The sequence below is a fragment of the Malaclemys terrapin genome, chromosome 1 (assembly GCF_027887155.1).
Source record: "Malaclemys terrapin pileata isolate rMalTer1 chromosome 1, rMalTer1.hap1, whole genome shotgun sequence".
Taxonomy (NCBI): Eukaryota; Metazoa; Chordata; order Testudines; family Emydidae; genus Malaclemys; species Malaclemys terrapin.
The window spans coordinates 247,149,858-247,167,798 of NC_071505.1; the positions used below are offsets into that span (position 1 = coordinate 247,149,858).

Below are 17,941 nucleotides of genomic sequence, written 5' to 3' on the forward strand. Positions count from 1 at the left end.
GCATGTTTTTCTTCATTTTTTAAAAAGAAATCCTATTTATATCCAATTTTATAATCAAGCAGAATATTTTAATATCACTCTATTTTTGTTGTTTCACAGAGGGAAAGACCTTGATGATCTCACTGTTGTAAATACTGCTGCACAGAAAAATAAGAGGCAAGGCCTGTAGTGAGGTTTCTCTCATATTTTAAAAGGGTTTGTAGTTGGGTAGCTGCTTAAGTGTGAGTCTTGTTACTGAGGGTTTATTTCAGTAAATGTGGTTACAGGGGTCAAAACTAACAATTAATTGACTTGGTCTAGGTTATTAAAGTAAAACCCATGTTAATTTCTTTTTAACTTCCCAATAAATACTAGATAGTAAATGGAAATAATTCAATATAGATATTACAGAGGATTTTATTTTCTGTTATTGAAACTCAAAATGCTCATCAAACATCTGCTTTAATAAATAGTAAAGATGGGGGACTCTCTCCCGGAAAGTAGTGTTTGTCAGGCAACCAGGACAATGATGCAGTGTAGTCAGCAATCTCTTACTTGTGGAAAAATTCTATGCTTTCTTCCTTTTTAAAATGTAAGTCCATTTCACTAGGAGGGTGGTGAAGCACTGGAATGGGTTACCTAGAGAGGTGGTGGAATCTCCTTCCTTAGAGGTTTTTAAGGTCAGGCTTGACAAAGCCCTGGCTGGGATGATTTAGTTGGGGATTGGTCCTGCTTTGAGCAGGGGGTTGGACTAGATGACCTCCTGAGGTCCCTTCCAACCCTAATATTCTATGATTCCATCCTTATGGCTAATTTATAGCTGAATTGAAAATTTTGACTAACACTGAAGTATATTTCATTTTCACAGAGGCCAAAATCTTGATGAGCTCATTGAAGTAAAGGCTCCTGTGGAGCAAAATAAAAATCGGTGAGACTTAATTCATTGCTCTGTCTTACATTCATTGAAAATTAAAATGGTTTGTAGTGATGGAGCATTTTCCTGTGCAATACTGTGCATGGGAATGTTCCTTGCCAATGTAAGCATGTAAACATTTCAGATCTTTAGAAACACATATAAATTTATTTATAAATTTGCCTAATATAATTAATATATAGCTGTATTTATTTATTTTTTTAAAAAGTCAGAATATGTTACTCCCCTTAGTGCGTGCAAATGTCTTGGTGTCACAAAGAAGTACTTGTAGGTGTATTAAGGTGTTTGATAGTTTAAAGTATACATCAATGCGTCTAGGATTCCTGGTCACTTGAGCTGTTGAAGTTCATAAAACTGAATTTAGCAGTCAGTCTTTCAGGGAAAACATTCATGGTATTTTGTCTTCATTTAGAGAGAATCTTTCATCAAACTTTATATCTAAATGGACCCCCCCACGCTAAGTATTTAAGAAGAATTAGTCATTTCAGTAAAGTAATAATTTCAATCCTTTTCTTAATATAAAGGTGTTCACATCACAAAAGTCCCCATCAAGATGCTACCCTGGCTAGCAGTCTCATCAGAGAGGCAAAGACTGAAAGTATATAGAGAATGAACTTCTCTCTCCACTCTTAAAGTAGCTCTGCCTCATCAGGGTTGAGGCACAATGGAGGGCACTGCTTCGTGCTACATGCTGTGCATGTAAAACACTGAAATGGAGGAAGATTCATTTAGTGGAGAATCCAGACCTTGGCAATCTCACTGCAACAAATCAAACAGCAGGCAAAATAACCAGTGTTCAGGCTCATGGTTATCACTTTCTCTCTGAATGTAACTTATAGCAGAGTTATAGCTTTTGACATACGGTTATAGTGGCCTTTTGTTTGAGCTTCACTGTAAAAAAAATCATAAATATTGTTAGCATTTCCTATTTAAATCGCTTTATTAGGTTGATGAGGTTAAGTTTTATGCTGCTGTAGAATGTCCTGTTTACAGCCATGAAAACGCTAGGAAACTGGGATACTTATACAGGAATCCTGGTGCTGCTTGGTGTGTCTATCTAATTCTAGCTAGTCATTTCTAATCCACCCATCACCGTATTACACCGAAACATGTTCTTTAGGCTCTGTTTTCCATGTGGCTTGTTCCTGAACTGAAACAAAATTCGAGTTTAAAAAAAAAATAACCCCAATATTGATTCCTTATTTTTTGTTGTCAAAATCTGTATATCTGTTCTGTGCTGGTATTTTAAAGTCCCCATTTAAAATGTAATATGTATCCAAAAATCCATTGCCAACATTGCAGAAATATAGATAACATGTAAAAACCCCACTGTCAACACAACAATTTGACAGTAGAAATGAAAACTATTAATGGGAACCTTACAGAGTTTGGCATTCAATTAGTAAGAAAAACATGTAAAAGTTTGGATGTGCATCCAAGTCTACAGAGGGCCCCAACAAGACCCACAGCATTGTATCCCCACACAATCCCCTTTCCACAACAGGTCTTGTGATAAACTTTCCTTTCCAACATCTCCATACCAAACTAGCTGCTGTTGTCATCTTGGCATGAGGTTCTGTGGCCTTTTGGTTTCTTTAGTGGCCTCATTTTCAGATTTTGTGTATGTATTTGTGCACCCTGTCTGGTGAAAGCACAGCCTCTTTATCTCCCCACTCTCCCCAGCTCTCTCCCTCTTCCCCTGTTGCCCTCATTCACAGACCCACAAAGGATTCTTCTTGCCCCTAACCTTGCTGACTGCATACCTGCAGATGTCTTGTTTTAGTGTGGGTAATGGTCTGTATAGCTTTCACCCTCCTGATGTCTTCAGGGCAAGAGGGCTAGGTGGTAACTCCTTATTAGCTTCTTCAAGGATTAGGGAGCATTCAGTGAGCCCCCTGCAATGGCTGATAAGGACTCCCTGAAATTAAACAAGGAGGAGTAGTTGGTAAAAGCTACCAAGCCCCTTCCCCAGGTAAGTGACATCACTGAGCGTTGGACAGGTGGTGAGAGTGGATGTGCCAGGGAGTGGGCTTGGACAAAAGGACGGATGTGTGTGATGAGCAAACTAGAGCCAGGACTACTCCAGACAGAAAATAGACCCACAGTACTAAGATCTGTTTGGATCTGGGTTGTCTTCAGCTGAATAACCCTTTCCAAAGTTTAGGAGTTGGGGGGTGAATAAAATGGTTCTTGTTTTGGCCCATCCTTTATTTAGAGGTCTTAGTCCAGTTGCCAACTGATAAATGTCCACATCACAAAACCACCACCACAAAACACTAATTGGCAACCTTGTCACCACCCTCATTAGAGTTGACAGGCACTGCTTGAGGATGGACACTGAACAACTGGCTCACAACCTAGAGATGGTCCCTCCAGGTCACCATAGAAGTTGTATGAGAAAACTTGCATGGTTGCTGCCACCACAGCTTGACATGTCTGGGGGAATGCAGAACGATTTAATCTGCTGGGCTGCCAATCTGCCACATTTTATTACCACTAAATTCACACCCTTTTTTTTAAAAAAAAAAAGGAAAGAAAAAATGTCTCTTGTTCACTTTCTGATGTTAGTAACACAGGGCCACATTGTGCCTTCAAGTGTCACTGAAAGTGGTCTGACTGTGCATGATTTAAAAATATACTTTGTGTCATAAATCTTTGTCTTGTCATTGTTTTTTTAGGACAACTGAGCAACCCTCTGATTCTGCTAGTGCTCCAAATAACCGATCTGACACAAACTACTCTTATGACAACAGAGGATCCAGGTAGTTAATGAGTTACAAAGTTTAAATAAATAATGCCTCAAGCATTTTTCCTTACACAAAATCCAGGCAAACAGGCTTTATGCGTGAAAGTTCCATGGAGACTGGAATCCTCCCACCAGCCTGTGGAGTGGCAAGGGAAACAAAGGATATATTTACTGGCTGTGCCCTTACACTCTCTGCCCCACCCAGAAATCTCCTTCCATGCTGCTATGGATAGAACCTCCAGGTCACACTGCTCCAAGGCACATGGTGGGCAGAGACCCCTTGTGTCATCTCTCACTTTTCTCAGCAGAACTGTACTGAGTTTTCTGCCTTACAGGCCATGCACAGGCTGAAGCAAATAGATTTTTTTAAAAAAATGCTTCCCTTTCAGTGCTGGAGTCTCTTCCTTTAGCTAGGATCTGTAACTACAGACACTTGTGTTGTAAATCTCAGTGAAAACTGACCAAATTTATGCCCTGGAAGCTTGGAGAAAGTACCAACTTGCCACTTATTGAAGGGTAGCAGGAAAGCAGGTGAAAATAAGAAATAACTTGTTTTTCTGCACAAAGTCATAACAGGATTATCAAATGATTAAAAATCTTTTGACAACAAATAAACAATGTATCATTCTGCCTGAATGAAAGAACACTCTGGATGAGGAAATGAAAGCCCCAGTGATGTGATATTTCTTTTAAACATGAAAATGAGTATAGTCTCTCTTCAGGAGCAAACAGCACAACCATATTACTAACACGGAGCTAGACTGTGCCTTTAAGCACGGTCCTGTGTAAGTGGCAGTCCATAACTTCACATCCCTAGGAGGAATAAAGGGAAGGAACTGTGACTTTGAACCATAATTCCTTCACTCCTCTTAGAATTATAGAATCATAGAATATCAGGGTTGGAAGGGACCTCAGGAGGTCATCTAGTCCAACCCCCTGCTCAAAGCAGGACCAATTCCCAACTAAATCATCCCAGCCAGGGCTTTGTCAAGCCTGACCTTAAAAATCTCTAAGGAAGGAGATTCCACCACCTCTCTAGGTAACCCATTCCAGTGCTTCACCACCCTCCTAGTGAAAAAGTTTTTTCTAATATCCAACCTAAACCTCCCCCACTGCAACTTGAGACCATTACTCCTTGTTCTGTCATCAGGTACCACTGAGAACAGTCTAGATCCATCCTCTTTGGAACCCCCTATCAGGTAGTTGAAAGCAGCTATCAAATCCCCCCTCATTCTTCTCTTCTGCAAACTAAACAATCCCAGTTCCCTCAGCCTCTCCTCATAAGTCCTGTGCTCCAGCCTCCTAATCATTTTTGTTGCCCTCCGCCTGACTCTTTCCAATTTTTCCACATCCTTCTTGTAGTGTGGGGCCCAAAACTGGACACAGTACTTCAGATGAGGCCTCACCAATGTCGAATAGAGGGGAACGATGACGTTCCTCGATCTGCTGGCAATGCCCCTACTTATAGAGCCCAGAATGCCGTTAGCCTTCTTGGCAACAAGGGCACACTGTTGACTCATATCCAGCTTCTCGTCCACTGTAACCCCTAAGTCCTTTTCTGCAGAACTGCTTCCTAGCCATTCAGTCCCCAGTCTGTAGCAGTGTGTGGGATTCTTCCATCCTAAGTGCAGGACTCTGCACTTGTCCTTGTTGGACCTCATCAGGTTTCTTTTGGCCCAATCCTCTAATTTGTTTTCACTTGCTCCTTGTCAGGGAGGAGAGTGGAAGAATTCTGCTACTGACCTTTATCCGTAGCAGTGCAAGATGCCACTCAGTAGTGAGGAATGGGAGGTGCATTGTGTCAGCTGGAGCCAATGCTCCACCCATCCCTGTCCTCTCCACCCAGAAGGTAGAACCAGGTGTACAGTCCCTGCTCTTCTTCCTACATCTGCAACTGGATGCTGAGGGTTCTTGCTTACTCTTACACTTGTGCATTGCCACATAGGCCTGGGCGACAATTTGGCCAAGAGTGAAAAGAAACATAACTTCAGGACTCAGAATAAATATTCAACACACACATTCATCAACATTTTGCAGCTGGCGTACAATTTCTCAGTTGTCATGGCTTTTGTAACATTGTGACTAGCTTTGAGTAGTGTAATGGAAATAAAACAATAATAGCAGGCGAAGAGTGAGCTACAGCATGTAGTGTTGTTCCCTTTAAACTTGATAGAATGTGTACCCTTTACTGGCACTGTGAATAGAAAGCCAGATTTAATTCATTAAAAGTATTTAAATGAAGTGAAATGTCCTCATATGTTCTATCTATTTTTACATAGTTAATTCTTCAGACGAGTACTAAGTATTTTGCTATAGGTACTGCAAGGCCAGATAGCAACGTGGCAAATTAAGGAGAGAATGGCAGGATTGAAATTAAAAACAATTCTTCCGAATATGGAATTTTGAGGGGGAAGCGGGATTGGATTTCATTCCAATGTTCATTATTTTTGTGCATTTCCATTATATGTAGTGAACAGTTTCCTCCTATCATATGAAAAAACATGCACTCAGTTGCTGACTGAGGCCCCAGGCTCCCTGGAACTTTGTGAGGGCAAGATTGGAGCCTAAAATAACCAGTGAAATTCAGGCTTAGGAATTATCCTTGTTATTATTTACAGTCTCTCATGATTGTTTTGTATATATATAGTTAATCTTTTTTAAAGATGTAGTTATACATGTGTTTGTGTATTTCAGCAATAGAACTTCGACCAGTTACTCAAGTCCAAAGAACAATGTTGTGTACACCAGGACATATGAGGAGAACAGGTACTGGAAAGATTTTTTCTCAATAGTTTTTATTTATGTAATAATTCTGAAAATACCAGTTTAAGCATAAACAATGTTATTTTCAGGCATAGTGCACCCAATATGAAAATTATGTTGAGTACTGGATGCTGTGACGGTCCACACCCCTAGGGTCAGGGCAGCGTGGCTGTGACGGTCCACGCCCCTAGGGTCAGGGCAGCGTGGCCTAGTGGCCAGAGTCTATAAAGCAGCCCCTACGGTCAGGGCAGCGTGGCCTAGCAGCCAGAGTCTGTAAAGCTGGGGTGCCCACCAAGGGGTGTGGCGGCCCTGGTGAAGGGGCCCAGGCCCACCCAACTGCACCAGGCCCCAACCCAGGGTCCTACCAGTGGCGTAGCAACTTGCCACTGAATCAGTGCAGGGGTCCTACCGAAACACGCTGAGGTTTCCCGGGTGGGAGGTACCACTCCATCACCCTCCCTGGGTCACTTCCTACCAGAGTCTGCGTTGGGGTGTCCCATGAGATGTCGGGTTTCCTGTGGTTGGCGGGGCCAGTCGCCCCTCCAGTAGCCAGGGTGCAGGTGGGTCCAGGGAGGCTCTGATTCCCAGCGTAGTCAGGAGCTGTGGCTGGCCCTCCGCAGGAGCTTCCCAGACAGGTTCTTCCCCTGCGGCCTCCAGCCCAGAATGAGCTGGGTTTCCTCCCTTTATACTGCTAGAGCAGGGATCGGCAACCTCTGGCACACAGCTCGCCAGGGTAAGTATCCTGGCGGGCCGGGCCAATTTGTTTACCTGCCGCGTCGGCAGGTTCGGCCGATCGCAGCTCCCACTGGCCATGGTTCGCCATCCCAAGCCAATGGGGGCGGCGGGATGCCGCAGCTAGCACATCCCTCGCCCGCACCGCTTCCCGCAGCCCCCATTGGCCTGGGACGGCGAACTGCGGCCAGTGGGAGCCGCGATCGGACGAACCTGCAGACATGGCAGGTAAATAAACCGGCCCAGCCGCCAAAGTGCTTACCTTGGTGTGTCGTGTGCCAAAGGTTGCCGATCCCTGGTGTAAAGCAAGGCACAGGTTTCTCAGTAGAGGAAAGCTCACTGGAGAGAGGTTGCAATGATGCAAGGCAACCACAGCCTCTCCTCAAAAGCCAACACAACCTGAAAAGTAGGTAGCACTAGGTGAGCAAAGTGTTATGGTCAGTGCAGACTGTGGGATGCAGTTCACTGTATCCCTTTGGGGCAGCCTCTGCCACCTGGGTTCCTGTGGAGTTTTCTAGTGCAAATTAGAGATGTCTTGCCATGGTGGAACTCCCATGAGAGTCTGGAAGTTGGTGGCACAGCTAGGCATGGAACCAGGATTTCTTGAGTCCCAATCAGTGCCTTAATCACAAAACCACCCTTACACTCTCTGAAAGAAGGCATCTAATACAAGTAGTAACCACTACTGTAAAGTTATTTTTAACTGTATTAAAAAACAGTGATACAAACTGTAATTATTACCTTATGGTAGTACCAATGTAGTCCTAAGGAAATAGGGTTATTAAGTAAGTTCAGAAAAGTTCAAAACCTGTGAATTTGCTTGGCAGGCTGACTTTCTTACCTGCCTCCCAACTGATGGTTATTGCTGTGCTCAATGAAATTATTCTTGACAGTAAAGTAGCCAGAACAAGCTCTATTAAAAAAACCTGAACTTTTAGCTCCCAAAATAGTTAAATTTACTACAGTATTTCCTGTTCTCAGTATAAGGAGCTTTACAATTACTGTGGTAACTAGACATACCATTCTGTTTTTTATTACAGAATGGTATGTCTAGTTACCACAGTAATTTTAATGGTGCTCACTGTACTTCTAGGGATACATCACAATTTTAGCGAAAAGTGATTGGCTAGTACTAAAAGGGCAGCTCTTCTAGCACTGGTGGAAAAACGTGGCATTTCTCTGGCTCCTGATGCTTTTTCTAACAGATATGCTTTAGTTCAAACAGGAATTAATTCAGGGGAGTCCTTTGGCCTGGGTAATACAGGAGGTCAGACTAGATGATCATGGTGGTCTCTTCTGACCTTATAACTGATCAATCTATAACATTTAGATCACAAGCAGTCAAAATATCATATTTCAGATTTTGCTTGATGGGTTTGTGATTTCAGTTTGAAATGCTAAGGAATTATAAAACAGCACAGCATAAAACTTGGTATTTTGTTTTAATTTACATTAAACTGAGATTTATTTTCTCAATTGAGTGTTAAAAAAAGACAAAACTCATCTCTCGATTTATTTTTACCATGTGACCACTGGTTCGGGTATGGGTTAACATTTTATGAACTGCACATTTTCCTTATTGCAGTAAAGCCTTGAAAAGTCAAAAGTGTTGCTTGCTAACTATGAATCATTCACTGCATTACAGCAAATCACCCAATGATGCACATGAAGAAAATGTCACTGGAAAGTCTATCAAAACTGTTTACTCTACTTCTGATCGGTAAGTGTGCTATCGAGGAACACTGACATTTTACAATAGCACCCATATTTACAGACAAACAAGCACAGTGGAAGCCACCACTATTGTGATCAGACTGCCTACTCAGATAGGCCTGCCTTTCAATGGAACCTTGCCATTTCCATGGCCTTGCGCTCTGCATTATAAGTTACATTACATTAGGGCTTGTCTATACAAACAGTAAATTAGCGACAAACTGGGGTGCAAATCTACCTCACACTAGCCTGCTGCACACTAACTGTTTGTGTGGACTTTCCTGCCATGCACTAAACGTTCCCTAGTGCCCTTTGATCTACAGATCCACACAGACAGTTAGTGCACGGCAGACTAACGCGAGGTAGATTTATACCCCAGCCTGCCATAGCCATCCCCCTAGTCTTGCCACTGCTGACATTTACAATCTTTAATAAAACAATGGCCAGTGCTTTAGGTGATAGAGTTGGCTCTGAGCTTCTGTATATATCTCCTTTTGGCAGATGTTGGTTTTGCACAATTCTCTTTGCTATAGTGGAGACAGAGTCTGTAATGAACAAATGTTCAGACCACAGAGACGGATAAATAGGCTGATGTGGGGGTGGGAGGTGGTGTGCAGTTAAGTTTTATTTTTAGCAGTAGGTAAGATATTTCCAAATACAGAGGGAATACCTGCTCAAATCAGTAATACCTCACCTATGAATAAAAAGAAGTTTTTAATTGTTCCCACTATTTTAAATTCAGATAATATTCACATTCCCATTATTTGGGAATAATCACATTCAGAAAAACTCATAATGAAAATAGGGCTAATATGTGAATTTTTAGGGGTGTAGGTATGGATAGCCTTATAGAGCCAACAGCAGCAGTAAATTGGAATGGATACAGGAGCATAACAGTGTGTGGGTGCAGGGCCGGTGCAACCACTTAGGCAAACTAGGCGGCCGCCTAGGGTGCCTAGTGATTGAGGGCGCCTAAAAGCCCGCTCAGGCGAGGAGGTGGAGTGGAGGTGAGCTGGGGCAGGGCGGGCGGGGGGCGCTGGGAGGGCCGCCCGCAGTAACGGGGGGACGCAGAAGGGAACTGCTCCCCGCCCCAGATCACCTCCACTCTGCCTCCTCTGCTGAGCACACAGCCCCCACTCTAAGTCTTCTCCAATTGGCGCTGCAAGCCTGGGAGGGGAAGAGAATTAGAGCAGCGCCGGCGTGCTCAGTGGAGGAGAGTTGGGGCGGCTCCCCGGGCAGGGTTGCTGCGGGGGGGGGGGGGGGGCTTCCTGAGCGGGGTTAGCTGCCGTGGAGAGGGACGGGGTTAGCTTCTGGGGCGGGGGGGGGGGCTCCCCGGGCGGTATTAGCTGCCGCAGAGAGGGGTGGGGCTAGCTTCCATGGGGGATGGGCTCCCCAGGCCGGGTTAGCTGCCATGGAGGGGGGACTTTCAAGGGGGGGGGGTAGCTGCTGTGAGGGGGGGGCTCCCCGGGTGTGTGGGGGTGGGTTAGCTGCCGCGGCGGGTGGGGTTAGCTGCCGTGGGGGGGGGGGCTCCTCGGGTGGGAGGGGCGGGTGGCGGTGGTTAGCTGCCGTGGGGGGGCGGTGGGCAGGTTTAGCTGCCGCGGCGGGAGGGGAGACGCGAAACTTCCTTGCACCGGCCCTTTGTGGGTGTGAAAATTAGTTCAATTTATGCAGCCAACACAGCAGCAGCAGCAGATGAGGATGTCTAGAGAAAATCTTGGGAGCAATATGACAAGAAAAGGTAGAGAGAACTGAGATGATCCAAACAGTACACATGTTAATTTCACAGCAGTGAGAGCAGGAAACTGCTTCCAGCTGCTTCTGCACCAAAACTCAGTGCAAGATTGGGCACTTGAATGAGAGTCTAAATCCAACTATCAAATTGCTGGGATTGCTTCTCTGAGACATTAAAATCACCTAATTCCATCCCTGCTCCCTCCACTTAGGGTATGCCTGTACAGCAACTTCTTGAGCCAGTGTGCTAAAAATAGCAGTGTGGGCATAGTGGCATGGATGGTGGCTCAGGCCAGCTGCCCGAGTACAATCTCATCTAGCCTGACCCACCACCCGTGCTGTTGCAACCACACTGCTATTTTAGTGTGCTAGTTGGAGCAGAGATACTGTCTACCTGTGCTGAGCAACACCCTCCCAGCTGCTGGGTACACTAGCATACCTTAGTGTGCACACTCCCAGGGAGCCAGCAACAGAATATGTTCTGACTGCTATTTAGAATCATTCGGCTCACCAAATATTATTATTACCAGTATTCTTGCTACCTGGTAAATGTATTAATCAGGTTGCCCATCCCTGCAGTGCATACATCACTACCCTTAATTAGAACACAGAATATCGATGCATCGTTATTACATTCCTGACTGATGTGCTGTATACTAATGGCCTTCCATAGTAATATACTAAATTAATCAGTTCTCCTGCTTGATTTCAATGGTAGCTGCTTTTCTGACAGCTGATGTTATATTATGTACCCTCAGGACTATAATTGAAAAAGATATGTGTACATACTGCCGGAAGCCACTGGGCATAGATTCCAAAATGATCTTAGATGCCTTACAGATTTGCTGTCACTCAACTTGCTTCAAGGTAAGAAGGGGTTTCACTTCCTGCCATGAAATATAAATAAAAATATATCCTGAACCACATGAATTATATTACATATGTCATAAAACAATGTGTAGGCCTTAGCATCTCTGCCTCCAGGAGCAGAACAGAGCCTGCATTGGGAGAGGGAAGTTTTTGCCTACGTACCATGCACCTCTTTTCCCCCCTTCTGGTCCCATGGGTGGTGAGGGAACCAGCAGGATTGCTTCAGATTCTCCTACCCACTAATCCTGCAAGGAAGCCTTCAGTTGTATTAACGTGCAGTCTTATCCCCTACATATCACAGAACTTTACCTATGCTCTGGAAATCTTATGAAGGAGCTGTATTTTCCAGGGACTAGTAGGAGTTAGTGAGGCTGGGCAGCACAGCATAGGTAAAGTTACTCCTTTTGATGTGAACAGTTAGCCAAAATGTGGAATCTTGTGGGTTGTCTCTATTAGGAGAGAAATTGATGATGGAGTCAGGTATTTCTTTCACGCAATCATGTTTATTTACAAATGTATGTAAAGTCCCATTTCCCTGAACACAGTAAGAATCAAGCAGGGGATAATTTAATTGCTCACAGTTCCAAACTCTTTTCTAGTCAACGCTTTTAGTTTTTTCTCAGTGGCAAACTATCAGTGCTTCTGTGTCTGGTGCTTGCTTGCTGCCTTTTTTGTCTCCTTTTGTGGTGTTTCTGCATGCACCTTCATTCTCACTCTCGCACTCGGAGCTCAGTTTCTGAACCAGTCTTGCATGGCCTGTGTTTTGGGAAGTGGCTCCTATGTTTCAGCTATCTATTTCATAAAGATCAAGATTGTTAAACAGCACACTTATGTGAACCACACTAGTGGAAAAGGGAATTAAGAATATTGGGGAGGAAAATCTACAGTTTGCAAAGCAGAAAGTACTGAACCTTGGGCAGTACATGAAAATAATAATTAGACTGTGCTGACTAGGATTGCTGTTCCTTGGAGAGATTGTGTCCAGTGACACTAAAATACTACTGGCCACAACTCTGTCCTTGAATGCTTACGTGATGGAGCTTAAATAAATATTAGACAGTTTTTTGGATTTGTTTTTTACATAAGACTGTGCATATAATTATGTGTTAAAGTGTGAAGTGTGCAAAAGACCTCTGGAAGATCTGAAAGCAGGAGACAGCATTTGGATTTACAGAAATACTGTGCATTGTGAACCCTGCTATTTCAAAATTAAAGGTAAGTTGCAGGAAGATTACACCGTAGCAGATTGGATTAAATGCTCTGTTTTCTCTCTCAAATTTCCAAAGTATCTTCCAAAAAATGCAATACAGTTTTTGTTTCAGTGACCGTTTCTGGTGACATCTGTCACACTGTCTAGAGTGGCTCACAGCCGTGAGTACCAACCTCAGGGCAGACTGTCAAGAAGCAGGGCAGAGACCCCAAACTAGTTGTATGTTCTATCCCAGTAACAAGTGTGAATTCCTAACACATTATAACAATCTTACCATGGAGTCACAGACAGTCCTGTTGGGCATTCCAGTCTATCTTGGCACCCAGGCAAGCTGGACTTAGTGATAGTTAGTTGCTGTACACAAAATATCACAAAATATTCAGGTCGCTCTCCGTCCCAAGAGACCAGTCACTTACCCCTGGTCATTTTGTACCTTAGATCTCACACCAAAGACAATGCTTTTAGCCAGTGGAATAGTAAACTATCTAAGGATTTATTAATTATTAAATGAAATGAGAGATTTTTTACAAGGCTAAAGCAGGCAACCATATACACACAAATGAATTACAGACTAGGGCAAAGGTTCTCAAACTTCACGGCACCGCAACCCCCTTCTGACAACAAAAGTTACTACATGACCCCAAGAAGGGGGACCGAAGCCTGAGGCCGATGAAGTCCTGCCGCTCCAGGCAGTGGGGAAAAAGTGAAAGCCTGAGGCCCACCACCTTTAGTAAGGGGTCAAAGCTGAAGCCCAAAGCCTTCATCGCTGGGCGGGAGGCCTGCAAACTGAGCCCCGCTGCCCAGGGCTGAAGCCAAAGCCTAAGCCCCGGGTGGTGGGGCTTGGGTTTGGGCCCAGGGCCTCAGCCAGTCTAACACAAGCCCTGGTGACCCCACTAAAAAAGGGTTGCAACCCACTTTGGGGTCCTGACACAATGTTTGAGAACTGCTGCCCTAGCCCCAAGTCATCTACCCATAGAAACCCTAACACTATGGCGGGGATGCATACCCATAGGAACCCTATCCCAGCCCCAAATCCCCTACCAATAGGAACCCTAACCCTAGCATGGGGATGCCTACCTGAAGGAACCCTAGCCCTAGCCCCAACTCCCCTACCCATAGGAACCCCAACCCTAACGAGGGGATGCCTACCCATAGGAGCCCTAGCTCTACCCCCAAGTCCTCTACCTATAGGAACCCTAACCCTAGCACAGGGATGCCTTCCCATAGGAACTCTAACCCTAGGGCGGGGATGTCTACAAATAGGAACCCTAACCCTAGTGTAGGGATGCCTACCCATAGGAAACCTAAATCTTGGGCTGGGATGGCTACCCATGGGAATAGTAAGCCTAGCCCAAAATCCCCTACCCATATGAACCCTAATGCTAGGGTGTGGATGCCTACCCATAGGAAGCCCAACCCTAGCACGGGGATGCTTACCCATAGTATCTGACCACTAAGTATCTGGCCCCCAATATCTCTTTACAACAATTCAATTGCCTTCATTTTTGTGTATTTAGAAAGCGTTGATTGTATATTTGCTCTGATGCTTCTTATCAGTCTTTTCTTTGTCTTGCAGAAAAATGGATCTACTAGTTTGGGCTTCCAGAAACTAGGATAAAGATACACTAGTATTTAGTTAAATACATTTTCCTAATACTTAAACAACCTATGTAAAATGTTTAATTTTTTTGTTAGGACTGACATGTTCTAAATATAATATTACTAAATAGTCACTATAGGAACATAGTCTATGAAACTTAAAATGACTTTATAAATACTTCCAGAAAGCAACAAAATGTATGGTTCAGTATGTCCATCAGATGTGTGAAAGTTATTTCTACATGTGATTTGGCAAAAGTAGAGCAACCTTGAAATGTATCATATGGAAGGACATATCTCTGCCTGTGAGTTTTGAAGGACCTGTTTTCTGTTTATCCAAAATATGCCTGAAAATAAATAAAGAATTGTTATCTTTATATGCTATGTTTTTAACACTGATACATTTGTAATGAAGGTGTTTTTGAAAACCAGTCGTCTTATGGTTATCCAGTACAGTTATAAAATGTATACTCTACATGACATTACTTTCTTATATACAGTATACACTTTTACAGGGTGGTTATCCAAACACCTTGTGACTGCTAATTATAAAGAACATAAAAAGCACTTTTTTGGCATAGAAAATATATTAAAGAAATGAAAAGAACTGTTCATTATTTGTTACAATACATCTGTTCACAAAGAGTCAGCAATATTCTGCATTATTCGCTGAGAGTCATAAAGTAGTTCAGTGATTTATTGAGCTACAGTGATAGGTTTTGGCTCTTGCATTCTGTTTTGGGATCTTTGCTTGATCTTTTACATCAGTAATATTATTTGACATAATTAACATGAATTTTTTCTCCTTTGTGTCTCAGCAAAAAATCATTGATGAAGTGTGACTATGAAAGAAACCTTTTTTTTTTCCAAAGGGGTGAAAAAAATAAAAATACATATGGAAATCAACTGATTCCCAGGCAAAAACCTACTGGTGAAAAGAGTATTTAGTTGAAAGAGCTACCTGGGTATTTCTTAGTCCTTCTCTGCTGTTACTTAGAAGACAACTGGGTAACACAGATCAAAACAATTTATATGAAGAAATGTTAAACTTAATGGGCTAGATCTTGCAATGTGGTCAAGCAGCATGGAGTGCAAGTCATGTATAATGTGTGCAGGGTGTGGCTTAAAGTTCACCTTTGCAATCCTATGATCTTGCTACTATTCTGTGCAATTCAGTCCCCCTGCAGTGTGAGGGCTGCTGCAATTTAAGCAGAGTTTCAATGATCACAAGGGGCTAAAAACAGATGAAGATTAGCGTAATGCAGGGTATCCTATCCATACTTCCTCCCTCTTTCCTGTCAAATCTGTAGCAGTGGGGTAATAGGCATGAAAGTCCCTCAGCTCTACCCTCTTCCAGGGCCTAGTTAAGATGGCTTCACAGCCAGATTGTGTGGGGCAAGGCAGCCCTTACATAAAAGATGACTTGGCTTAATGGTTTTTATGAAACCTTGTGAATTAATGAAAGCAACTTTAATAAACATGTTATTGTAAATATGATTCCTGGTTTGAGCCAACTGCTGATGAATACTTTCCAGTTAAAGAGTGCTGGGACTTCTCTGCTTCATAAGGGAACAATGTCCACAATGACGTGGAGAGAGTTGGTCCAAAATATTTAACACTAGAGGATACATATTGAGTCCTGGTGGAAGCCTTCACCTGGACCAACTGAAATTGGCTGTGTGTGGTTACAGAAGAAGCTATGAATTAGAGACACAGCACTGGGATTTAGAGTCCAGGGTTGTCCACATCTGATGTTTTGTTTCAGTCCATTGCAAAGGTTAGGGGCCGGCAGTAAATCTAAACAAATGTGGGGTATTTAGATCTGGGGATTTGATTCAGGCCCCTCCATAATAAAAATGTTCAGTGGCAGGGAAGCAGCAATATAAAAATAATAATAAATAATTCTGTGCTCATTAATTCATACTTGATAAGCAGCCATGGTAATTGTGCCATATGTTTTATTGTTGGTTTTATTGTTGTTTTTATTATATGTTATATATGTGCTGAAAAGTAATAACAGTTTTTTTGGCGCTTGAAATTTAGCACATAAAAGGACTGGACAGCAGTATCTATTTAAAAATATCATATTAACATCTCAATGCTTATGGAGCAAAACTAAATCTCTTTTGCATCCTTTTTGCATATCATTAGTGTATAATGTTTAATTTTTCTTTGACTAGTGCTTCATGGAAACATCCAAAGGAACAGTTTTGCAGGCAGCTGTTTTAATGAATCTTTTATCTTCAATAATGCCTTAAATTAGACTGAAAAGCTGCATTGAGGGATGCTATAGTAAATTATATGGGTTTTTGTGGTTCATCAAGCCCATTTTCTCGACATGTAATGGATATTTCTTTATTTTACAAAGCAGTGGAACAGCTCCAAAGGCGGGGAGGAATCAAGCAATAAGAAAAAATGACACAAGCATGGAGAGAGAAATAATGTAAATAGAATGGGAAAATAGATATTCATATGTTTCGAAGATGTAGTTTACTTGAGGATTACTCATTTATTCAGTAACACAGGTGTGACAATCAGGGTCCAGACACTCCAAATGGAGAAAAGGGTGTCTGAAACCCCAAAGAACAAGCAACAGAATCAACAGCTTGCATATAATGTTATCGTGTATAAATATGTCTAGTAAAGTCTCTGATGAAAGCTTGTAATGTTCTGAACTTGCGAGTCATAAAGAGATACGTATGCAGGTTATGGTTATGAATGTATGCATGTATATGTGTGTAGAAAATGGTAATTGTAATTGCGGGACCTTCCAGGCTAGTTGTTTACACAAAATTAACTCCCAGCACCTAGGACAGGGGTGGCCAACCTGAGCCTGAGAAGGAGCAGGAATTTACCAATGTACATTGCCAAAGAGCCACAGTAATATGTCAGCAGCCTCCCCCCATTAGCTCCCCCCCTCTCCCCGCGCCTCCTACACACCTGCAGCCCCGCCGATCAGCGCCTCCCCCTCCCTCCCCACACCTTCCGGGATCAGCTGTTTCGTGGTGTTCAGGAGGCTGGGGGGGGGGGAAGGGGGGAAGAGAAGCGAGGGCATGGCAGGCTCAGGGGAGGAGGCAGGAAGGGGTGGAGTGGGGGCAGGGCCTGTGGCAGAGCCAGGGGTTCAGCAGTGGGCACATTGGAAAGTTGGCTCCTGTAGCTCCAGCCCCGGAGTCAGTGCCTATACAAGGAGCCGCATATTAACTTCTGAAGAGCCACATGTGGCTCCGGAGCCACAGGTTGGCCACCCCTGACCTAGCATTTTACAACCCAGGGAAAAACAATGATGGACCATTAAAGTTAGTGGAAAGACATTGACACTGAAAAGGAAACACCAGTCTTAGGCCTTGTCTACACTACACAATTAAGTCGACCTCTGTTAGGTCGACGTACAGCCACCGCACTAATTACTTTGGTTTTTCATGTCCACACTACAGTCCCCCTGCCAGTGGTATGCGTCCTCACCATGAGCACTTGCACCGACTTAAGGGGGGAATGGGGGGCGCTGACAGCCCAGGCTGTGGACTCTGTGCGGAGCCCCACTGCCTGACGCTGACAGCTTGGGCTGTTGGCTCTGCGCAGAGCCATGCTGCCCAGTTCTGACAGCCTGCATGGTACTGACAGGTGATGTAAATAACGCAGTGTCTACACAGACACTGCATTGCCC

General features: G+C 43.6%; 1 protein-coding gene across 4 annotated transcripts in view; it reads left to right on the top strand.

Annotated features, from left to right (window-relative positions):
- The window catches only part of SCEL (sciellin), an 82,968-nt gene extending 68,314 nt beyond the window's left edge, over window positions 1–14,654 (top strand). For all 4 annotated transcript variants that reach the window (XM_054011750.1, XM_054011727.1, XM_054011761.1 and 1 more), the window contains exons 14-21: window positions 100–156; window positions 848–907; window positions 3,592–3,675; window positions 6,354–6,425; window positions 8,800–8,874; window positions 11,357–11,465; window positions 12,581–12,683; window positions 14,255–14,654. In XM_054011750.1, coding sequence (XP_053867725.1) covers window positions 100–156; window positions 848–907; window positions 3,592–3,675; window positions 6,354–6,425; window positions 8,800–8,874; window positions 11,357–11,465; window positions 12,581–12,683; window positions 14,255–14,271 — 577 coding nt within the window. In that variant the 3' untranslated portion in view covers window positions 14,272–14,654. The remainder of the gene's footprint in view (window positions 1–99; window positions 157–847; window positions 908–3,591; window positions 3,676–6,353; window positions 6,426–8,799; window positions 8,875–11,356; window positions 11,466–12,580; window positions 12,684–14,254) is intronic.
- The last annotated feature ends 3,287 nt before the right edge of the window (window positions 14,655–17,941 follow it).